Raw genomic sequence first — 26,298 nt, forward strand, 5'->3', positions numbered from 1 at the left:
GTGAGTAACATTTAGGATATACAATTTATATGGTTCAGTTATTCAGTATTTATTTGGTTTTGAGTGAGTAATTGAACTTTGAGAAGAGACTTGAATTTATAAACAGGTAGTAGTAGTGCACATGTCATCCATACCTGTGTACCTTATACATGTACTTGTAAAAATAAAGGCATTGTTATTATTATTATTATTATTATTATTATTATTATTAGTATTATTATTATTATTATTTATTATTATTATTACTTAGTTATTTGCTTATTTATTAATTTCAATAAGTGTATCCCCATAAAGGTTCATAACCCTCAGAACAACAACAACAACAACAACCATTGTTGCTCTGGACGTCACTGCTGCCTTCACCAACATATTTCCTCATATATCACCAGGTTCGTGCACCATTAACACTACTACAACATTCAGTGCATAACTAACACCATCCTGATTATATATTACAGATATCTGAGCGCTAAAATTTGCGTATTGTGATATATATGAAATAATTTTCAATATCCATGATAACTGATTATTAACCCAAGATGTCCCAATTATCTTCATAAAACATCGTTTAGGGGAACAGTTAGCAGATGAGTTAGAGATAACTAGAGCAGGTTAGTTAGGTGTTTAGAAGATCAGTTTTGTTAATATTTCTTATGAAATTGTTGCTTGGAGAAAGTAACAAGGTCATTATTACATGACGTTATTACTAGGCTAGATTATCACCAGGTGAGATTATTACTAGGCTAGATTATCACCAGGTGAGGTTATTACTAGGCTAGATTATCACCAGGTGAGGTTATTACTAGGCTAAATTATCACCAGGTGAGGTTATTACTAGGCTAAATTATCACCAGGTGAGGTTATTACTAGGCTAAATTATCACCAGGTGAGGTTATTACTAGGCTAAATTATCACCAGGTGAGATCATTACTAGGCTAAATTATCACCAGGTGAGGTTATTACTAGGCTAAATTATCACCAGGTGAGGTTATTACTAGGCTAAATTATCACCAGGTGAGATTATTACTAGGCTAAATTATCACCAGGTGAGATTATTACTAGGCTAAATTATCACCAGGTGAGGTTATTACTAGGCTAAATTATCACCAGGTGAGATTATTACTAGGCTAAATTATCACCAGGTGAGGTTATTACTAGGCTAAATTATCACCAGGTGAGATTATTACTAGGCTAAATTATCACCAGGTGAGATTATTACTAGGCTAAATTATCACCAGGTGAGGTTATTACTAGGCTAAATTATCACCAGGTGAGATTATTACTAGGCTAAATTATCACCAGGTGAGATTATTACTAGGCTAGATTATCACCAGGTGAGATTATTATTAGGCTAAATTATCACCAGGTGAGATTATTACTAGGCTAGATTATCACCAGGTGAGATTATTACTAGGCTAAATTATCACCAGGTGAGATTACTAGGCTAAATTATCACCAGGTGAGGTTATTACTAGGCTAAATTATCACCAGGTGAGATTATTACTAGGCTAAATTATCACCAGGTGAGGTTATTACTAGGCTAAATTATCACCAGGTGAGGTTATTACTAGGCTAAATTATCACCAGGTGAGGTTATTACTAGGCTAAATTGTCACCAGGTGAGATTATTACTAGGCTAAATTATCACCAGGTGAGATTATTACTAGGCTAAATTATCACCAGGTGAGGTTATTACTAGGCTAAATTATCACCAGGTGAGATTATTACTAGGCTAAATTATCACCAGGTGAGGTTATTACTAGGCTAAATTATCACCAGGTGAGATTATTACTAGGCTAAATTATCACCAGGTGAGGTTATTACTAGGCTAAATTATCACCAGGTGAGGTTATTACTAGGCTAAATTATCACCAGGTGAGATTACTAGGCTAAATTATCACCAGGTGAGGTTATTACTAGGCTAAATTATCACCAGGTGAGATTATTACTAGGCTAAATTATCACCAGGTGAGGTTATTACTAGGCTAAATTATCACCAGGTGAGGTTATTACTAGGCTAAATTATCACCAGGTGAGGTTATTACTAGGCTAAATTGTCACCAGGTGAGATTATTACTAGGCTAAATTATCACCAGGTGAGATTATTACTAGGCTAAATTATCACCAGGTGAGGTTATTACTAGGCTAAATTATCACCAGGTGAGATTATTACTAGGCTAAATTATCACCAGGTGAGGTTATTACTAGGCTAAATTATCACCAGGTGAGGTTATTACTAGGCTAAATTATCACCAGGTGAGGTTATTACTAGGCTAAATTATCACTAGGTGAGATTATTACTAGGCTAAATTATCACCAGGTGAGATTATTACTAGGCTAAATTATCACCAGGTGAGGTTATTACTAGGCTAAATTATCACCAGGTGAGGTTATTACTAGGCTAAATTGTCACCAGGTGAGGTTATTACTAGGCTAAATTATCACCAGGTGAGATTATTACTAGGCTAGATTATCAGCAGGTGAGGTTATTACTAGGCTAAATTATCACCAGGTGAGATTATTACTAGGCTAGATTATCACCAGGTGAGGTTATTACTAGGCTAAATTATCACCAGGTGAGGTTATTACTAGGCTAAATTATCACCAGGTGAGGTTATTACTAGGCTAAATTATCACCAGGTGAGGTTATTACTAGGCTAAATTATTACCAGGTGAGATTATTACTAGGCTAGATTATCACCAGGTGAGGTTATTACTAGGCTAAATTATCACCAGGTGAGGTTATTACTAGGCTAAATTATCACCAGGTGAGGTTATTACTAGGCTAAATTATTACCAGGTGAGATTATTACTAGGCTAAATTATCACCAGGTGGTTATTACTAGGCTAAATTATCACCAGGTGAGATTATTACTAGGCTGGATTATCACCAGGTGAGGTTATTACTAGGCTAAATTATCACTAGGTGAGATTATTACTAGGCTAAATTATCACTAGGTGAGATTATTACTAGGCTAAATTATCACCAGGTGAGGTTATTACTAGGCTAAATTATCACCAGGTGAGGTTATTACTAGGCTAAATTATCACCAGGTGAGGTTATTACTAGGCTAAATTATCACCAGGTGAGGTTATTACTAGGCTAAATTATCACCAGGTGAGGTTATTACTAGGCTAAATTATCATTAGGTGAGATTATTACTAGGCTAAATTATCACCAGGTGAGATTATTACTAGGCTAAATTATCACCAGGTGAGGTTATTACTAGGCTAAATTATCACCAGGTGAGGTTATTACTAGGCTAAATTATCACAAGGTGAGATTATTACTAGGCTAAATTATCACCAGGTGAGATTATTACTAGGCTAAATTATCACCAGGTGAGATTATTACTATGCTAAATTATCACCAGGTGAGGTTATTACTAGGCTAAATTATCACCAGGTGAGGTTATTACTAGGCTAAATTATCACTAGGTGAGATTATTACTAGGCTAAATTATCACCAGGTGAGATTATTACTAGGCTAAATTATCACCAGGTGAGGTTATTGCTAGGCTAAATTATCACCAGGTGAGGTTATTACTAGGCTAAATTATCACCAGGTGAGGTTATTACTAGGCTAAATTATCACTAGGTGAGATTATTACTAGGCTAAATTATCACCAGGTGAGATTATTACTAGGCTAAATTATCACCAGGTGAGGTTATTACTAGGCTAAATTATCACCAGGTGAGGTTATTACTAGGCTAAATTATCACCAGGTGAGATTATTACTAGGCTAAATTATCACTAGGTGAGATTATTGCTAGGCTAAATTATCACCAGGTGAGGTTATTACTAGGCTAAATTATCACTAGGTGAGATTATTACTAGGCTAAATTATCACTAGGTGAGATTATTACTAGGCTAAATTATCACTAGGTGAGATTATTACTAGGCTAAATTATCACTAGGTGAGATTATTGCTAGGCTAAATTATCACCAGGTGAGGTTATTACTAGGCTAAATTATCACCAGGTGAGATTATTACTAGGCTAAATTATCACCAGGTGAGATTATTACTAGGCTAAATTATCACCAGGTGAGGTTATTACTAGGCTAAATTATCACCAGGTGAGGTTATTACTAGGCTAAATTATCACCAGGTGAGATTATTACTAGGCTAAATTATCACCAGGTGAGATTATTACTAGGCTAAATTATCACCAGGTGAGGCTATTACTAGGCTAAATTATCACCAGGTGAGATTATTACTAGGCTAAATTATCACCAGGTGAGGTTATTACTAGGCTAAATTATCACCAGGTGATATTATTACTAGGTTAAATTATCACTAGATTAAATTATTACTAGGCTAGATTATGACTAGGTTAAATTATTGCTAGGCTAGATTATCACTATATTAGATTAGTAAGGTTAAATTATTACTAGGCTGAATTATGACTAGGTTAGGTTATGACTAGGCAAAATTATCACTAGGCTAGATTATTGCTAGGCTACACATGACTAGGCTAGATTATGACATGTTAGTACTAGGCTAGGTTATTACTAGTCTAGATTATTATTAGGGTAGATTATCAATAGGGTAAGTTATTACTTAACTATTTTTGACTAGGCTGCATTATGATTAGGGTATGTTACTACTAATATAATAATAATAATAATAATAATAAGAATAATAATTTCCCTACAAGTACAAGGTATACAGACCATAGATGACATCAGTGACATACTACTATATAGAAAGCCCCTTGTTATGCTGAGCATTTCCCACAAATTAGGTCAGTTTTGTCCCAGGATGCGACCCACATCAGTCCACTAACACCCAGGCATCCATTATTACTGATTTGTGAACAGGGACAGCAGATGTCTCATGGAAACACGTCCCTAATGTTTTCCAGCCGAACCGAAGGAGATTCGAACTCCAAACCTCAGTGTGTGAGCTGAGTGTGCTAGTGATCAAGCTATGGGTTATGGCTTGGTTAAGTTATTACTAGGCTATATTATGACTAGGTTATATTACTAGGCTACATTATCTACCACTAGGCTACATTATCTATCATAGGTTATATTACTAGGCTACATTATCTACCACTAGGCTACATTATCTATCACTAGGCTACATTATATATCACTAGGCTACATTATCTATCAGTAGGCTACATTATCACTAGGTTAGGTTATTATTAGGTTAAAATTCAATAGATCAGGATATTACTTGGCTAGATTATCCCTTGGTTAGGCTATTGTATGGTATTCAACCTCTTTTGCCCCTTTCACCTTTTTCACTGTGTCAGAATGTCATTCCTCCCTCCCAAGATTGTCTGACTCTAAAGATGCATTCCAAATAATATGAATATAATACTGAAAATGTTTTATTTATTTCTATATTAATACATATATATATTTACTTGGATTATTTTTGTAGTGGAGTTTTACAAATTTAATAGCAAAAGAAAACATTGATTGATTTTAAAACTTGAATAAAAGTATTTTTGTTTTATATTCATAACTAATTATGTACTTAACAGAATAAAGTTACTGAAGCATACCAAACAGTTCAGTAGAATGCCAGGGTATTGTAATTAATTTTATTAGGATGTAGATTGCAATTACTGAGAAACCTGCGATTGTTTTTTCTTCGCCAATTCTTGGATACACCGAGAAGTACTTGAAAGGACACAATGCAGGTCATTTTCAACCTCCGATATACTTTTTTGCTTCATTTTCATTTACAACAGAGTTCAAAAGCTTGACTCACGAAGATATATTGACACAAATGGAAGCAAAGCATGGATAAATAAGGCAAATTCTGCAGACTTAATCTCCTACATAACTTCCTTGATGTCAATGGGAATGTCGCTGATCCTCCCTTGAACAGTACTGTATGATAGTGAAACTGCTGCAAGTTTTTTCTCCAATCCATCTCCCAACACAGTTTCCACCATTTTGAGAGTGCAAAGTTTGATAAAGGTTTCCCCAGTTGTATGGGTTTTTCTGCTTTGCTATCTCCAGTGCTACAACATATGAAGCCTTAATAACCTTTTAGTTTATTTCTTGAAATACCCCTATTGAATCCAGCTTCATATTTTTGAGGGCATTCCCATGATATTCAGAATAAGCTTTTGTACTTGGTTTTGTGTTGAGGATGAACATTTGCAAATGTTGCTTCAAGTTTGTTGGTGTCATAGAATTACTTGACAAAGCTTTGCAACAAATAACACATTGAGGCCTTATCCATTAATGATGATAAATAAGAAGCCATATTGAATATATGAAGCAATCATACTACCCTCTTTTTTGTCAGTCATGATAGGCTCCAAATTCTGTGAATAAAAAACAGAATAAGTCAAATAAAAAGTGAAATGTTTATCTTTATTTTTAATCTGAGACATTCATTAAACTTTATTGATTGTCACAGATTAAATTATAAAAACCTTACAGTTCTCCAGATTGTACATCATCTAAAAGACATTACACATTGATGAATAGCTAAACTCTGTTTTTCCAGACTGTGATCTGCTTGCCCTATGTGTAAACTAATGTGTTTCAAATGATTTTGTTTTTAGATTATTTTTTGGCTAAGCTATTTTCAAAAATCACAAAAACCAAGTAATGTTTGGAACTCCGGCTACTTATGAGGCTTATATGATTTTCAATGAACCTGCCTTGTTTGGCAAATTATTCATTGCTTTATAAGTTATGATCACAGGTTTTTGCCTAATAAGCACAAAATATTTTTCCTGTGCACTTTTAATTTATTTAAACCTCTCTTAATTTTTCATTATTTTGCAGGTCATCATTTTATAGAAGAATTCTACTTGCAACATAATCACCCAGTGCAATAATGCTAATGGAAGTGGAAGAAATGCTTCATGTATACTCTGTCTATAAATTGTCAGCATAGTGTCATAGAATATATCACAGACTTGGAAGTACTATATGGTCAGTAGCATCACACAGTATACCACAGACTCAGAAGTACTACATGATCAGTAGCATCACACAGTATACCACAGACTCAGAAATACTACATGGTCAGTAGCATCACACAGTATACCACAGACTCAGAAATACTACATGGTCAGTAGCATCACTCATTATCTTTAGCTAACTTCAGTATACTGGCACCTACAAATGCTCATCAAGGTATTGAACAAGGTATATAGTTGATTTTTTGCTACCTCTTTTGCTCACTTTTCCAAAATCTATTTCACAGCATTATAAATGCATCTTTTTAAATAACTGCAGTTAACCATTACTTTTTGTAAGCCATTATTCTTTCATGAAAAATTATTTCTTCATTCTTTTCTGTTATTCTACTGTTAATTTGATACCCTGCTTCAACTTATTAAATCAGATTTTATATAAAAAATTTTATTTATATATCGAGTTGTAAAAAGTTTATTTAATATTTTTCCTCAGTCATACTGTGATTATTTTTACCCTCATTGTCCTCCAGCATCTCTGATGCATTTTAAAGCTATAGTATTAAAAAAAGGTATTAATCTTAATTTATCAAGTTTTTTGTTGTTGATTATACTGGGGTTAATAAAACTGTGTTGAAATTTATGTGTGATTGTTGATATTTGATAATTTATACTTAATATCTTGACAGCTTGAAAGCTGACCCTAAGCCCCAGTACGTTATAAATTACTACTAGTGTAGTTTATATAATTGTTCCATTTTGGTAAAGTTCTAAGTTTAAAGCGTAACTTATAAAGTCGTATATTAAGTATTCATTTCAGTTGTATATAACAGGTTGAACACTCAAGAAACCACATACTTCAGTAGCCCTTAATTTTATTTTATTTTGTAAATCGCCTGATTCAGTGGAGGTCTCATTTCACTGTTGTACCTTGAAATTTATGTACATTATGAATACTGAGTTGAGCATACGAGAGTTTGCACAATATTATTATCTCCTTGTGCTAAGTGTGTTCTAGTAAATATCTTTCACTGTTAACATGAGAGTTCATATATTATGCACATTGTACCAGTATTGAAAGTGCCTTCTAACAAATATTGTAACATGCAGAGCAACTTATGAAATATATAATCATTTATTCAGTGTGTTTAATGTTATTAAGTTTTTTAAGAAAGTTCATCATAGGACCATAGATAAAAGTTCACATTGTTATCCATATTGGTGTTCTGTATATAAGACAAATTTTTAAAAAATCCCCTAAAATAAAATATAGAAGTTAATGCAATATGAGCTGCATCAGTGTTTAATATGTCTAACTTACTTGAGATTAATCTGCTTCAGTAAACTCTTTAATAAAACTTATTCCAGAGTTAAAAATTATTTGAAGGTTTAGGGTTTTGATCACTTCTCGGAAATCTTTTAAAGCTTAACTCTTGAGAGCTCATACAAGTGACTTAAGAATATCAGTATTTCTTGATTCAAAACTTTCACAGAAAAACTAGGCAGGTGAGACATGAGTGCTCAACTAGAAGTAAAAACAAATCAGTGTTCAGTGTGTCTCAAAGTCTTTTCTAAAAAATCACTTTTAACAAGACACTTGAGAATTCACACAGGAGAAAGACCTTATCAATGTGCATTATGTCTTAAAGACTATCAGCAAAATGCACATTTAGTAAATCATATGAGAGTTCATACTGGAGAGACACCATTTCAGTGTCCGTTGTGTCAAAAAGGCTTTACACGAAAAGACGGTGTAATAAAACATATGGTTGTTCACACAGAAGAGAAGTCGTGTGAGAGCTCATTGAGTTCAAAAGATTTTGTATGCAAATCATATCTATTGCAACAAACTATAGTTCATGGAAAAAACAAAGCCTATCAGTGCTCAGAGTGCCCAAAAACCTTCGAACGTAAACCAAATTTGGTCAAGCACATGAGAATTCACACGAGAGAAAAGCCATTTCAGTGTTCGTTATGTCTGAAAGCTTTTACTCAAAATTCCCACTTAATAATACACAAGAGACTTCATACAGGAGAGAAACCACATCAGTGTTCAGTGTGTCTGAAAGGCTTTACTCAGAAATCTCATTTAATAAAGCACATGAATGTGCACACAAAAGAGAAGCCATTTCAGTGCTCGGAATGTCTTAAAGATTTTTCGGATAAATCATCACTAGCAAGTCATACGAGAATTCATACAGGTGAAAAACCGTATCAATGTTCAGAATGTCAAAAATGCTTCTCGGTAAGTTCGTCTCTAGTGAAACATACGATACGTCATATAGGAAGGAGACCATATTGCTGTTCAGAGTGTGGAAAAGTGTTTACACAAAAATCAGATTTAATAAGACATATGAGGGTTCACACAGGAGATAAACCACATCGCTGTCCAGACTGTCAGAAAGACTTCTCAGATAAATCAAGTCTACTAAAACATGTAAAACTTCATCAAAGAGAAAAATCAAGTCAGATTTCAGAGTGTTATAATCATATGGAAACACTAGATTCATAGGGGTCGTACAGTGCCAGGGAAATGGGGGGTAATTGGGTATGATCCCAGAAATGGGAGGGTAGATCCAGTTCCTTGGATTAAGAGCCCCTTGGCATCAAAGCAACTTCTTTAAGGGTCAGCATTCAGAGTGTCTAAAAGATTTCATATGAGAAATTTAGAAGCAAATTTTAATTGGAATACTACTCACCAAATCTTATATAAGAAACATGAGTATGTGATATCCAATCTTCCAATGCTTAAACTTTCATTTACTCTGGTAAACTTGCTGTCTACTGTTTCCATTATATTTCCTTTGTTTACTCACCCTCATAACCTCATCCACCAACCTTTGTATCTTCTCTTTAGGATCTCTCAAAAGAAGTTAAAACCTCTTCCCAACACCCTAGCATTCACTTCTTTTACATACCTATCAATAAATGTTAAACAACCATGATGACATCACATATCCACAACAGAGGCCTACTTTTAAGGGAGAACAGTTGCTTTCTCTCCCTAACACACCGCTTTAAAACTTATAACTGATTTTAGTCGCCTTCTACCTGCTCCATTCATTTGCATCATCTGCCACATTTCTCTCCTGTTCACCCTGTTCTCTGCCTTTTCTAAACCCATAATTGTGAGAAACACTTCCTATTTTGATCTAAGAATTGTTCATCTGCATGTTTCCTTGCAACACTTGGTCTTCATGCCCCTTACCCTTCCTAAATACTCACTGTTATTCAGCAGTTTTCTTTAATTAATAATTCTATTATAAGCTTTACCAGGTATACTGAACAGGCTTATTCCCTTATACCCTTATCTTCTCTTGTTTCCTTTTTCCTATACAAAGTAACCATGCATGCTCTCTGCCAGACCTTGCTTACCTTCCCTTCTTGCAGATATATTTAGAACAAATATGCTAATCACTCCGAAACTATATCCTCAGCTTTTAACATCTTAATCTTAGTCCATTCATCCCACCTGCTAAACCCCCTTTCATTCTACCCAGTACCTCACCCACTTTCCCCACATACTTCTCAGGCATTTCAATATTTCTGTGAGATGGTATTACTCCAGTGCATGCCCTTCCATTCGGTATTTCTCCCTCGTTCACATTTTACTGCTAAATCCATTTGCTCTCCATGCTTCTTCAACTTTTTAATCTTCAAAACTTTTTTTTTCTCAGTAAAATTTGCTGGTAAATATTTACTCATTCTCTCAGCTTAACTTTTGCACTCTCTCACCACTCATTAACCTTTCCTTTCTTTTCTGTATACTCTGCCTTCCATATCATTTCTACAATATAAAATCTTTCATTTGCTAATTTTTTCTCACATATCACTTAAATTACATCATAAAACTGGGACACTGTTATGGGATAATGACAAAATGAAGATAAGCACAAGTCAAATGGTACATAACTGTACATTCTGATGTGACTATTTAGGTCACCATTCATTCCTCTTCCCACCCACACCTATAATCGCAAATGGTCAGTGTGTACTTTACTCCTGGGTGTTTTTATGTGAATTCTCTGGTAATAAGTGCCCTCTGCAATGGGGATATATGTAAATCACAGAATGGGAGGGGTTTCACTTGCCATGGGTTCAAATCCCATCCATTCTTTAATTTATTTGCCATCATGTTATTACAGTTTCATGACTTGGGATGTACATGTATATATATAATGCACAAGTGGAAAGACTTTATTGTTTAATATAACTTGACAGCCCTTGTGGCTTAGCGCTTCTTTTTGATTATAATAATAATAATATAACTTGACCAAATGTTACCTGCCCTGACCAAACAGTTTTAAAACTGGTCTATATTAAGTTAGGTTTGGTTGATTGTTATGTTATTAAATTTATTTAATAAAATAAAGCCTCTTTCCTTTTGTTTAAAATATGACTGACTCCATTGCACTGCTCATGTTATAAAAAAAAATGTATAATAACTGATATTCTTATTTTTGTCTGTTATCTACTTAGTTAACAATTTCCACAATCAATAACTATTTACCTATACAGTTGCTATTTATCATATAAAATGTTAAGATTTCTATCCCAGGAAAATGTACATTATGACCCCACAAACTTCTGTTGCACCCTGAAATTTTTTGGGAATAAAGTTTGGCCTAGACATGAGAGAATGAGTCTACTTGATGGGTATGATATCTGTTCCCATCATGCATGGATGATGGGAACATCATAGGTATGCTAACTTTTCCCATCATGCTCGGATGATGGGAACGTCATGGGTATGTTAGCTGTTCCCATCATGCACTCCATGACCTTGTGTTTAACTTAAAATAGCAACTTTGGGGAATTTTCTAGGTTTTTTCATGTTTTATTGTCTGTTTCTTGGTGTTATTAGATGGGTTCAAAGATATGCTAGTGAAACAGACAAGTTTTTCTTTGGTTTAATAGACCAGAAGTGGCCTGAAATGAGCATAAATTTGGGGAGCAATGGGCAGTTTTTCTTGGAGATTAAGGGATCCTCCCAACTCCCCATCTGTTTCAGGTTTTTTTTATTAGATCAACTTCCATTATAAGACTGCCTAAACTATCCAAACATTCTTGGTCATGGTTTATTAGCTGAGTAATGGGAAAAACATCATAATACAGCAGAAGAGGTCTGGGGAAGCAATTGATGAACAAAAGGAAAGTTGTTCTAGTGGCTAGAATGCTTACAGTTTTTATTTTGGATTCTGTTTTTTAAGTGAGATATTGGTAAAAATAGTATGAAGTGTGACCAAGTGACTGACTGCTTAATAGGATGGTTCAGATGGTTGACTGGGCATTTTTTGGCAGTTAATGAATATTACAGAAGTCATACTTGTTAAATAGCACTGAAATAGGCTTACAATAGAATGTGGGCAAAATCTCTGTTGTGTAAAGTTCTCCATGATCTTCAACTTTGTTTCTACTGTATATAATTCCATAAGTATTTTTGGTGTCATCATCTTTAGAAAAACATTCTAAGATTATTTTTTCTTCAAAAATTTTGACTCGGAAGTGGCATTAAATTTGGAGTCTACTGACAGATTGAAGGTTAAATCTGCCTTGTACCTCTTTGACCTCCTCATACCTGTACTTTCTCTAGCCCACTTTTCTCCCAATAGTTACTCATACTCTTCCCTATGTTCTACAAGGTTTTTTTATCTGTTTGGTATCAGGTATTAATAAAAGTCAAAAAAATGAGTTAAGATTCAGATTAGAAGATTAAAAATAAAACTTTATAATTGGCTGGTTGTGAAAGATTGAGTAGTAATAGGTTATGAAAATCACAATACATCATAATGCAGTGTAAGTCATATGAAGATTTTCAAGGACATTAATCATTCTAGGCAAAAAAAAACTTTATTAAAACAAGAATGTCAAAATATAGGAGCAGGAATACAATGACAATGAGAATTAACCCTTTCAGGGTCCGTGCCGTAGATCTACGGCTTTACATTCAGGGACCAAACCGTAGTTCTACGCCATGAGCTCAGCTCACTATGATAAGCTAGATATAAGAGAATACATCTGTGTGGTATGTGTGCACCACATAATTCAAATCCTGCAGCACACAGTGTATAATGAGAGAAAAACAGACCGTAATTTTCAATTAAAACAGCAACTTTGCAGTTTTTTTTTTTTTTTGTATGTTTTTTATAGTTGTATTTGCAATCCTCTTCAAGGGGGGCTCCTTGGCGTGGTGAAGAGGCTCTTGGTCTGAGGAATTAGCCCTGTCGGTCTTCTTCCTCAGACCGAACCTAATTACCCCCCATTCTCCCCTCCCCTATCCCATCCTCCCCATCCTCCCCTTTTTCCATTCCTCCTCCTCCTCCTCCTCACCCCTCCCTTTTGCCCTTCCTCTTTTTAGCCTTCGTGATTTCTCCCACAGGCGCGCTAGTTCCTAGGTAGGGGAAAGGACACCGGGGTCCATCCCATTCCGTTGAGGTTTCTTGGCGGTGGCGTAGTTTGCCGTGGAATCTGGATTGCCTAGGGATGTCCCGATCCCTCTCCGGTATCCCGGAGTGGCTTTGGGTGTCTTTTGGGCGACGGGTGTATCTCTGGAAGCCACCTTTCGGATTCCGGGGGTGGTGGCTAAAGGAGGTATGCTTTGTGGCGGATATCCGGCCGCCCTCTCTTTTGTCCACCGAGGTAGCTCGGCAGATGTGAGGTTGCTATCCCAGATTGCTGGTTTACTGGCATGAAGGGTAGGGTATGGCACGGGTTCCATGCTGCATCTGCGCTACTAGCGGTGTCGAGTCCTCTTGGGCGCGGAGGGGGATTTCCGGCCCTTTCATTCCTCCTGGGAACTATTCCTCCCCGCTCCCCCCTTTTTTTATTCTTTTTTTTATTTTTATTTTCTTTTCTTCTTTCTTTTTTTTTCTTAAAAACAAAAAGCAAAGGAGTAACCTAACCATGGCAGCCCTAGTCCATGAAACCACTACCCCCGGGCCCCTTCTTGATACCGCACCCCATTCTGACCCTGCCTTGTGTTTAGACCACTCTTCGGACACTCCTGATGCCCCTGTACCTCTTGCTGGTGCTGTTTCCTCACCCGCTTCAGGTACCGGGGCTTCGACTGACTCCTTCGATTTGTCTGAACTCCGCTCTCCTTTGACTATGCTTCCGGCTTCTCCCTCTACGGTACGGCAATTTTCGAATCGCCCACCCATTTCCTGCCGGACCAACTCCGGTCCTACTCCTAAACGCCAACGTCAATCTCCTGATGATGCTCCGTCGTTACCTTCCCATTCTACTCGGAAACGACCGACACGTCAAGCACTCCCTCTCCACGCTCAGTTTCGGACCACACAATGGACTAAATTCTTTACTTTAAGACCAACTTCTTCTTCTGCCTACCTTTCTGACCATAGTATTGCCAAAGCGCTCCTGCGTCATGTTGGCAGAGATATTTCATTTCACGCTCTCAAGAGCGGTACACGCATCGTCACTGTCCAGAATGCTACCCAAGCTCATGATCTTTCTCTCCTTTCGAATATCGATACTACTCCTATCACTATTGAAAAACATCTTTCTCTCAATTCTTGTAGTGGTACTGTCATTCTGCCCCATACCATAGTCCAACAGAATTTCCAGTCATGTGGCAATGACATTTTTGAACAGCTGGAACTCCAGGATCTCCCAATCCTCAAAGTAGACACTTATGTCCTTCCTGCCCGGGGGCGGAGACGTTACCCTTGCAATGTGGCTCGTTTAACTTTTGACAGCCGAGAACTCCCGTCCTCTGTATATGTCGCGGGACATCGGTTACAAGTTCGAAAGGTGATACCTACACCGCAACAATGTAGAAATTGCTGGCGTTTTGGTCACCCAGCGAAATATTGCAGATCTATGGCCAAATGCCCAGTCTGTGGTGCCGACAACCATTCTAATACATCTTGCAGTCAACCTCCATCTTGCCTTAATTGTAATGAAGCTCACCCTTCGTACTCCCGCCGTTGCCAGGTCTACTTAAATGAACGTGAAATCCGTTGCCTCAAAGAGGCAGAAGGTCTCCCTTATGCTATGGCAGTTACTCATCTCCGCCTCCAAGGGAGACTACCCCGTGTTTCTTATTCTCGTGTTTCCAAACGTCCCCCCACTTCTGGGGTCCCATCTTCTGCAGCCTCCTCTGTTGTTACCCCTCCCATAGCCACTACGGCATCTAATCCTTTTGCTGTCCTTGGCTCTGACGTCCCGACTACAACTCAGTCTGTTCTCACATCTTCGCGTCCTTCCTCACAAGCCCCAGTATCGACAAGACCTCGTACGACACCTAATACCAATCGCCCCTCTACTCAGAAGTCCAAAAAATCCACATTGCTCAAATCTTCTTTGCCCCTTCCTTCCCTTCTTCCACCTCCACACGTTACCTTTCCAGTCTCTGTACCTAGTTCTTCCCCTCTCTCTGGCTCTATTACAAGTGTGGAGATTCACCCTCCTCCTCGTACTATGCCTTCCACCCCCGTCCCCTCCCAAGTTTCTCCCTCTTCTGTCACCTCCCAGGTTTCTATCTCTTCTGTCCCCCCCCACACTTCATCTCCAGTCCCTTACACTTTTCCCTCCCCCTCTACTTTGGTACAGTCCATTACTGTCCCAATCTTTACTCACCCTCCTCCTCCTATCTCCAATATGGTTTCCCATACATCTTTGAATTCAGAAACACTTGAAGCCATTTCAGAATATATTGCAGAGACTAAACCTTCAATGGACACTGATTCACTTCCTGTTCCTTCTCTTCCCTCTCCTCCATCTTCACAACCCCATTCTTCGCAACGCTCCGTTCCTTCGCTACTTGAACATCTTCCAATGCCACCACACGTTGACTTTTCTAACCCCTCTAGTCCGTAGGTGCCTTTACCTACAGATTCCTGATATTTTCTTCATCGCCAATCATGGCCTATTTACAGTGGAATATCCGCGGCCTCAGGGGTAATCGGGGTGAGCTTCAGATGTTGCTTTCCAGGTTTTCCCCTGTTGGTGCTTGCTTACAAGAACCAAAATTACACTCGGCTGTTTTCCAACCTATCTCAGGCTATAATTTATTGTATTCTTCGGATCCTTTCTCAGATGGGACCTTTAATGAAAGTGCCCTTCTTCTACGCAATGATATTCCGTACTGTCAACTATTTGTCCATACCTCGCTGCATTACACTGCAGCCCGTATCCACTTGAATAAGTGGTTTACAATATGTTCTTTATATCTCTCTCCTTCTCGAGCATTTTCTATCCCAGACTTTGCCTTTCTTGTTTCATCCTTACCACCACCACTTCTGTTACTTGGTGATTTTAATGCCCACCATTTCCTCTGGGGGGGGTCTCATTGTGACTCACGTGGCATTCAGTTGGAGGCTTTTCTTGCCTCTCACCCCCTCCATGTTTTAAATACGGGTACTCCCACCCATTTTGATCCTCGTACTCATACTCTCTCTTGCATCGATCTATCAGTCTGCTCTTCCTCCACTGCACTAGACTTCACCTGGTCTGTTCTACCAGACTTACATGACAGCGATCATTTTCCGATCATTCTTACTTCTCCTTCCTATTCACCACCTTCCCGTAGCCCTCGCTGGCAATTTGATCGGGCAAATTGGGATCTTTACTCACACCTCACTGCTTTTAGTGAGGTTCCTTCTTCATCCTCCATTGATGAGCTCCTACACATCTTCTCGACATCAGTTTATACCGCAGCTTCTCATTCTATACCCCAAACCTCAGGCAGGCATTCTCAGAAGTGCGTGCCTTGGTGGTCTCCTGCTTGTGCTCGTGCAGTACGTTTGAAACGTGCTGCATGGGGCAGGTACCGGTACAATAGAACCGCTGAGAGACTTGTTGATTTTAAGCAGAAGCGTGCGATCGCTCGCCGTGTCATCCGTGAAGCTAAACGCACTTGTTGGCGAGACTATGTTTCCACCATCACCTCTGCTTCTTCTATGAGTGCAGTCTGGAAAAAAGTAAGGAAATTGAGTGGTAAATACTCTCCTGACCCGGCTCCTGTTCTACGGGTCACTGGTGTTGATATAGCAAACCCTCTCGACGTTGCCATTGAACTTGGCACACATCTGGTCCGTATTTCCCGAGGGCTCCATCTATGCCCCTCGTTTCTTTCCTCAAAGTCTGCCAGAGAGTTAGTACCCTTGGACTTTTCTTCTCTCGGAGAAGAACAGTATAATGTGCCTTTTACACTTCAAGAACTGGAGGCAACGCTCTCAGCTTGCCGTTCATCGGCAGCTGGGCCTGATGACATTCATATTCGTATGTTACAACATTTACATCGGTCAGCCCTTGTAGTCCTCTTACACCTCTTCAATCTTATTTGGGCACAAGGAGTTCTTCCCCAGCTGTGGAAATCTGCCATTGTTCTCCCTTTCCGCAAACCGGGTACTACAGGACATGATGCCTCCCACTATCGCCCCATCGCTCTTACAAGTGCAGTTTGCAAAGTGATGGAACGCCTCGTAAATCGACGTTTAATGTGGTATTTAGAGACTCACAACAGTCTCTCCGCTAGTCAATATGGCTTTCGTAAGGGTCGTTCTACCATAGACCCCTTACTACGCTTGGATACGTATGTTCGTAATGCCTTTGCGAATAATCACTCAGTTATTGCCATATTTTTTGACCTTGAGAAGGCATATGACACAACTTGGAGGTATAATATTTTGGCCCAGGCCCATTCCTTAGGCCTCCGAGGCAATCTACCATCCTTCCTTAAGAACTTTTTAACTGACAGACATTTCCGTGTTCGAGTCAATTATGTTCTTTCCCCGGACTTCGTCCAAGCTGAAGGTGTCCCTCAGGGATGTGTTCTAAGCACAACACTTTTTCTCCTTGCTATAAATGATTTGGCCTCTGTTCTTCCACCCAATATTTGGTCATCACTCTATGTTGATGACTTCGCTATTGCTTGTGCAGGCGCTGACTGTCACCTTATTGCAGTTTCTCTCCAGCATGCGGTCGACCGTGTTTCCACTTGGGCCACCACACATGGGTTTAAATTTTCAAGTACCAAAACTCACCAAATTACTTTCACTAGACGCTCTGTTATCTCCGATCATCCTTTGTATCTCTATGGGTCCCGTATCCCCGAACGTGATACAGTCAGGTTTCTAGGCCTTCTCTTTGACCGTCGGTTAACCTGGAAACCTCACATTACCTCTCTGAAGGCAACTTGTCACAGCCGGCTAAACCTTCTTAAAACCCTTGCTCATCTTTCCTGGGGAGCTGATCGTCGAACTCTGCTTCGCCTACATTCAGCCCTCGTTTTATCGAAACTCGATTATGGTGACCAGATTTATTCCGCGGCCTCTCCTGCTACTCTCTCTAGCCTTAACTCTATCCATCACCAAGGCTTACGTTTGTGCCTTGGAGCTTTTCGCTCTTCCCCTGTTGAGAGCCTCTATACAGAAGCAAATGTTCCATCCTTGTCTGATCGCCGTGATGCCCATTGCCTTCGTTACTATGTACGCTCTCATGATCTACACAATCCTTCCATTTATAGAATGGTCACCGATATTAGTAGACATTCTTTATTCGTTCGCCGCCCCTGTTTGCTCCGTCCCTTTTCTCTTCGCCTACATTCACTCTTGTCTTCCCTTCAGTTACCACCTTTATATGTTCATGTAGCATCTCACTTTTCCCTGCCCCCCTGGGAAGTTCCAGCTGTTCGGGTCTGTTCTTTCTCACTCCCTTGCTCGAAAGCTCAACTGCCTACGGTGGCTTCCCGCTCTCTTTTTCTTGATCACTTCCACTCCCATTCTCATGCCACCGCTGTGTACACAGATGGCTCTAAGTCTTCAGACGGCGTCGGATTCGCAGCAGTGTTTCCGGACAGCGTCGTACGAGGGCATTTACTATCTTCAGCTAGCATTTTTACTGCTGAACTGTATGCCATTCTTGCAGCACTTATTCGTATTGCATCTATGCCTGTGTCATCATTTGTAGTAGTCTCAGACTCCCTTAGTGCTCTACAGGCTATACGAAAATTTGATACATCTCATCCCCTAGTTCTCCGTATCCAACTTTGGCTACGCCGTATCTCTACCAAACATAAAGATATTGTTTTTTGTTGGGTCCCTGGTCATGTCGACGTACAGGGCAATGAACAGGCAGACACTGCTGCGCGGTCAGCAGTATATGACCTACCAATTTCCTATCGAGGTGTTCCATTTCTGGACTATTTTGCTGCAATAGCTACCCACCTTCGCACCCGTTGGCAACAACGTTGGTCAACTCTGCTCGGTAACAAACTTCATTCTATTAAACCGAGCATAGGTTACTGGCCGTCTTCTTGTCATCAGTGCCGAAGTTGGGAGACCACTCTCTCTCGCCTTCGCATTGGCCACACTCGTCTTACTCATGGGTATCTCATGGAGAGGCACCCTGTTCCTCTCTGTGAGCAGTGTCAAGTTCCAGTATCGATTAGCCACATTCTGTTAGACTGCCCTCTCTATCAACGAGCACGCAGAATTTACCTCCAACGTCGTCTTCGTTCTACTACTCTCTCTTTACCTTCCCTTCTTGCTGATGGACCCTCCTTTAATCCTGACTCTCTCATTGACTTCTTGACAACGACCGATTTACTCCACAAACTCTGATGATACTTTTCGCACTCCCCTCAGCCCTTTCTGGTTCAGTCTCTTGCTGCCCTTTACCCTTTCACCATCCACTGCCCCGCTGTTATCCGTAACCTGTTGCTCATCCATCTCCCTTTTGCCACCTGATGCCCTCACTTCCTTCCTGCCCTGCAGCGCTGTATAGTCCTTGTGGCTTAGCGCTTCTTTTTGATTATAATAATTATAATGTATTTGCAATTTTCTGGTCTCAGTTGATATAATGGAAGATATACTACAGAAATAGAGATGATTTTGATTGGTTTTAGTACTGGAAATGGTTTGAAACTGAGCTCAAAGTAGCAGAATGTTAAATTTTTGCCGATGTTCAAGAGTAAACAAATTACCTCACAAGTCTAATACACACCAGCTGGCGGGTCTAATATACATTGACAAATGTGGTGATATTATTTATGCAATTATTACAGTATTGCATAACAGTAAATCTTCTATTTTTTGGTTTGAATAAAAATTCATTATGTGAATAAAAAATAAAAATGGAATTCACTTGTAAATCCTGAAAACATAACTAATGAACAGAGGAAATGTTAGTTTAGTGCCAGGAATGTCTGCATTGTTTATTCTGGACCCTATTTTGAAATTGAAATATTTTGAACTTTGCATTAAATTGGCCAAATTACCAATTTCCGGTCACTTTATTTTGTTTTTGAAACAGTTGACTTGGCGATTTTAATAGAAGTAATACTAGTGAAATAGCTAAGAATTTGGTTGACTGGAATACTGTAATTGGCCTAAAATGGGAGTCAAAGTTGGCAAAATTGCCGATGCATAAATATCGCCGACACATCAAAATTCGTGAGATCATAATTTCGTCAATTTTCCATCAAATTTCGTACTTTTTGTTTTATTACTGTCAGAAAAAGATTCTCTACCATTTCATAAGAAAAAATAACAAAATTATTTTTTGAAAATTCTTGGACCCTGGCCTCTGGACCCTGAAAGGGTTAAAGAAATAACTCTTGTAGCTCAAAACTCCAGACCGTCGCGTTAGCCACTAGACCAGCTAGCCACAATGTAGCCACTCTTGTAGCTGTTTATAATTCCTTCAGCAGAAGGACTTGTAAACATATGGTACAATGTATGGGAATAGAAAAATAGTACAGGAGAATGAATAATGAATAAAAACTCATCAAGCATGTTTCAAGATGTGTTTGAACATAGTATATTGCTATCATGAATCATATTAAGGGGGTACTGTTTAACAAGCGCTTTGAAGCAGCTGGCAGATAGGGGACCTTTGTGATCTTCAGGCAGTGTGTTCCAAATTTTGGGACCTCTTGTACACATTGAGGGCCAAGGAGAGGTTGTTGAGATAGCCTTGACATTCAGAGAGGATGGACAAATATAGAATGACTAGGAGGGCATATAAAGTTGAGGTGGAAGCAAGACAGGGTAGGGGTCATCATAGGAAAGGTTGTAGGGAGGGGGTAAAGGAAGCTTTGAGTGCTAGGCTTGTGGCTTAGCGCTTCTTTTTGATTATAATAATAATAATAATTTGAGTGCTAGGGGCCTGAATATCCAAGAGGCTTTGTGTGAGCATGTTAGATAGAAGCGAGTAAAGTCTAGTGAGTTTTTTGATGATTTGACGTGCTGTTGGAGTGTGAGCAAGATAACATTTATGAAGGGATTCAGGGAAACCAGTTAGCCAGACTAATGTTGTAGAGGTGGGAAGTATAGTGCCTGCACTCTGTAGGAGGGGTGGGGATATTGTGGTTTGGAGGGTGATCTGATCTGTGTTGTCACCACCCTTCTTGCAGAACAGTGACTGGATGAATGACAGTGAAAGTGTTTCTTTATCGGGTAACCCTACCTCAGCAGCAGACAGCTGGAGCATTAATTAAAAAAAAAAAATTACTCAGGGTTGAATTGAACATGAGCGATATCAAGAGGTATTTGTTTCTTGTGTTATGCCTATGAGTTCTGTTGCAGTTCTCCAGAAAAAGTTTCAGAGCTGGGTTTACACTTGTACTGAGTGACCTGTAGATATAGTATGCACAGGAGTACGAGTTTCAACTTTTTAAGAGTGGTGGGAGTGTGTTGTCTAGGACTTACTTGAGGGATCATTATACAGCAGCTTTTGTTAGAGTTGCTGTTGGCTTCAGTTAATTTGCTGTAGCAGTTTCCTAGCTACAAATACAATAGGTAAGATAAGGATAGTTCTGAGAGTAGTACTGACTAAATAATGCTGTTGAAGGCACAAAGTAACATATCTTATAAAGGCAGTATACTGTTATGAAGACTTTCTTGGGCTTTAACTGAATGTGGGTGTTGGTATTTAAATTGCTATCAAGGCATAGACTTAAGTATTTTCCTTCTTACAATGTGACTCATTTACCATTATATTGTGTTATTTATTTTTAAAGCCTGTTCTCAAGCATTATGTAGACAGTCTTGTTAATATTAAGATTAAGTCTTTTGGCCATCATCCAAGTTTATATCTTCATGAGCTCATCATTAATAGTGTTACTTAACAAAACAGGATCTGAATGGGAGATGACAAAAGTTGTCATCTGCAAACAGACCAGGTTTAAACCTGGGATGCATTAGGAAGATCACTGTTGTAGATGAAGAAAATCAAAGAGCCAAGGATACTGTCCTGAAGGACCTTTATGTTGACAGGTCAAATTGGCAAGGTTGTGTAATTGATGCAGACATGTTGGTGTCTGTCATTAAGGTAGGACTCTATTTAGGGGCAAGATGTCTGATACTTTAATGTTCTAATTGAAGAAGCGGTATGTTGTAATCTACTGCAAATAAAGATACGTTTCTTTTGGTAGAGTACATTGAGGTTACATTTAATGATTTTACAGTTTTAGGAAAACATTATATTACTTATTCTAGCAAAAACCCATTATTATTAGGTCACTGAAGAGGTCCATGGGATATTTGCTATGTTCAAGAGGTGGATAAATTTAGTCATGCATTTATGTTATTGCATCATTTGTACTTTTTCCTGGCCTGAAACCAAACAGGCAGATGCTATGTATATTGTGTAATGCTAAGAAAGAGCAGACTCATTTATGAATTAGTTTTTCAGAGATTTTGTATAACAATAGTAGATATAGACCTGTAGTTATTAGTTGGGTCATCACCTTTGTGTACTGGGGTAACTCTTGCTATTTTAAGTATGGTTGGGAAAGTTTTGGTTTCTAATGATTTGTTGAACAGTATTGTAGTGGCAGGTGACAGCATGTGAGTTGGTTTCTTAAATGTTAATGGTGGTATATTAGTTAAGGTTCCTGCCTTATTTTTAGTGAAATTATTATTTACGTAACCTTAGTAAGATTAGTTGGGAATATATATAGAATGGTTGGAAATTCTGCAGTAAGTTAATCACTGACTTGGGCATTGGAATTTGGGATTTAGGTGTCTAGGCTTGATTCTGTAGTTGAGAAGAAATAATTTAATTTATTGTCTGTTTCAGCAGGTTGGATGGGAGATTTATTTGGTTTTTTAGAACAGTTTCCTTGGTTTTGGTTATTTTTATTTATTTTTTTTTTAAGAGCCCAGGATTTGTGTGCATTTCCCAGGTCTTATTCATGCCGTATACCCTTTATTATTATTGTTACTACCTCTAAATAATGATCTTTCATATCTATTGCTCTTCCAAAAACATGCATCTCCAGAAGTCTACCAACCAACCTTTTTTCCTACTACAACATAGTCTTGAACCTTGTTCTCATTGTGGGTCATCTACTTGCACGAGTCTCCAGCGATTATTAAATACCTTTTAAAATTATTATATATAATTTGGTCTTTAAGATTGTCTTCAAAGTTAGCTATGTTGGTGTGAGATAATCTATTGACAGCTCCTATTGTTATTGGAACCTTTAAGTTTAACTGTGAATTGTTCAAATATGTATGTCCTGATCCTGTTTTCATCCCTGGTACATGTTGAGTCAATATACGTACATGTATATCATTGGTGTAATAAATTACATGCCACCTTCCTTATGGTCAGGTCTGCATTTATGTATGGCTGCATTCCCAGGTAGATTATGTATGACTATTGTGTCATGTTTTAGCCAAGTTTTTGGTAGAATAACAAAAATTAAGTTACCATTTAGCGACTACAAATACAGTGATGTCCTTATAGTGTTTACCGAGGGATCTGGCACTGTAGCTAAATAATCATATGGTATTAGTGTTACTGAAGATTGTGTTTAGCTGTTAGTGTAATATTTACAATTTTGGTGAGCAATAAACTAGTTACTATGAAGGTTTGAGAGGAGATTTAGTGCAGGATCAATGTTATCATTAATCATAAAATCATAACATTCACTGGCCTCCTGTGAGCTTTCGACTCACTTGCCTAGGGTTGAAGCCTCACCCGTTCTGTAACTTCCAAGTTAACATTCATAGGTTGTCTTACAATAACAATAGCACTAGCAAGAGTTACACTGTGACAAAATACAATGAAATAATGAGGGGAATATATCAAGTTGTAATAGTAAAATAAAATACCAATATTAACTGGTTAGATGTGCAAAACTTCCTATAATAAAATAATATACTTGTTCTAATAAAAGTAAATATTCAAAAAAATATGCAGTATAAGTAATTACACTAAAATAAAGGCTTGGTTTAAAAATTAGTTTTCAGTCAGATATGCAAAATTAATATTGTAATCTGTGAGGTTGTATTACTGAAACAGTTTACTGGTTTTAAGAACATAAGAATGGAGGAACACTGAAGAAGGCCTACTGGCCCATACAAGGCAGGTCCTTATCGAAATGACCTCTACCCAAAACTACCCAAGAATTTACTCCTGTACCCAATTACGCAAATCACACCCAGCCCCTCCCACTCATATATTTGTCCAATCTCTTTTTAAAGCTGCCCAAAGTCTTAGCCTCGATCACCCTACTGGGAAGATTGTTCCATGCATCTACAACTCTGTTAGAAAACCAGTACTTACCTATGTCCTTTCTAAATCTAAATTTATCGAACTTAAATCCATTATTCCTGGTTTTTACCTGGTTTGACACCCTCGGTACTTTATTAATATCTCCATTGTTTATGTCCGTCATCCACTCATACACTTCAATGATATCTCCCCTCATTCTACATCTCTCCATGATGCCTCCCACTATCGTCCCATTGCTCTTACTAGTGCAGTTTGCAAAGTGATGGAACGTCTGGTAAACCGATGTTTAATGTGATATTTAGAGACTCACAACAGTCTCTCCACTAGTCAATATGGCTTTCGTAAGGGCCGATCTACCATAGACCCCTTACTACGCTTGGATACGTACGTTCGTAATGCCTTTGCGAATAACAACTCAGTTATTGCCATATTTTTTGACCTTGAGAAGGCATATGACACAACTTGGAGGTATAATATTTTGGCCCAAGCCCACTCCTTAGGCCTCAGAGGCAATCTACCATTTAACTACTATTTTAACTGACAGACATTTCCGTGTTCGAGTCAATAATGTGCTCTCCCCGGACTTTGTCCAAGCTGAAGGTGTTCCTCAGGGATCTGTTCTGAGCACAACACTTTTTCTCCTTGCTGTAAATGATTTGGCCTCTGTTCTTCCATCCAATATTTGGTCATCACTCTATGTTGATGACTTCGCTATTGCTTGTGCAGGCACTGACTGTTGCCTCGTTACAGTTTCTCTCCAGCATGCGGTCGACTGTGTTTCCAATTGGGCCATCACGCATGGGTTTAAATTTTCCAGTACAAAAACTCAACAAATTACTTTCACTAGACGCTCTGTCATCTCCGATCATCCTTTGTACAGTGGACCCCCACCTTACGATATTAATCCGTTCCTGAGAGCTCATCGTATGCCAAAATTATCGTAAGGCGAATTAATTTTCCCCATAAGAAATAATGGAAATCAAATTAATCAGTGCAAGACACCCCAAAGTATGAAAAAAAAAAAATTTACCACATGAAATATTAATTTTAATATACACAAACCGAAGAAGATATCCACAAGTACAGTGGACCCCCGCATATCGATCACCTCCGAATGCGACCAATTATGTAAGTGTATTTATGTAAGTGCGTTTGTACGTGTATGTTTGGGGGTCTGAAATGGACTAATCTACTTCACAATATTCCTTATGGGAACAAATTCGGTCAGTACTGGCACCTGAACATACTTCTGGAGTGAAAAAATATCGTTAACCGGGGGTCCACTGTACTAAGCTACTAAGAGTAGAATACATGACACTTACCTTTAATGAAGATCTGGTGATGATTGATGGGATGGGAAGAGGGGAGAGTGTGGAAGTTGTTAGTGTTTAGAAGGGGAATCCCCTTCCATTAGGATTTGAGATGCTATCTCCTGCTATCTGTTTCTCGTTTATCCACACGAATAACACTCTCTCAACATCATCTATCACTTGCGATCTCTGTTTCGAAAACAAACATGCACCTTTTGCAAGAACAGCTTCCTTGATTGCCGTTCTGTTGGCCACTATAGTAGCGATGGTTGATTGGGGTTTGGTATACAACCTGGCCAGCTCCGACACACGCACTCCACTTTCGTACTTTGAAATGATCTCTTCATTTCCATAGTAATTATCACCCTTTTTACCACAGGGTTGGCACTAGAAGCTTTCTTGGGGCCCATGGTGACTTACTTTGCAGAAACAAGCACTAAAATCACTGTGATAATATGAAATGTACCGAATGTATGCTTAGATGCAACCGCACTGGCTGGCTTGTAAACACTGGCACTAAGGCCACACGTGGGATGCGTCCCGGACGAATCACGTAAGGCGAGTTTTTTAGCGTGAGGCGAGGCAAAATTTTCGAGTTAAAATGTAT

At 38.5% G+C, this 26,298-nt stretch overlaps 1 protein-coding gene across 1 annotated transcript; it reads left to right on the top strand.

The window, feature by feature from the left end:
* The first annotated feature begins 297 nt into the window (after positions 1-297).
* On the top strand, positions 298-13,681 carry LOC138854977 (zinc finger protein 271-like). Its single transcript, XM_070101370.1, has 2 exons — positions 298-389; positions 6,761-13,681. The coding sequence occupies exon 2, from the start codon at positions 8,408-8,410 to the stop codon at positions 9,404-9,406; it is 999 nt and encodes a 332-aa protein (XP_069957471.1). The 5' UTR covers positions 298-389; positions 6,761-8,407; the 3' UTR covers positions 9,407-13,681.
* The last annotated feature ends 12,617 nt before the right edge of the window (positions 13,682-26,298 follow it).

The sequence above is a fragment of the Cherax quadricarinatus genome, chromosome 76, assembly GCF_038502225.1.
Source record: "Cherax quadricarinatus isolate ZL_2023a chromosome 76, ASM3850222v1, whole genome shotgun sequence".
NCBI classification, from domain to species: Eukaryota; Metazoa; Arthropoda; class Malacostraca; order Decapoda; family Parastacidae; genus Cherax; species Cherax quadricarinatus.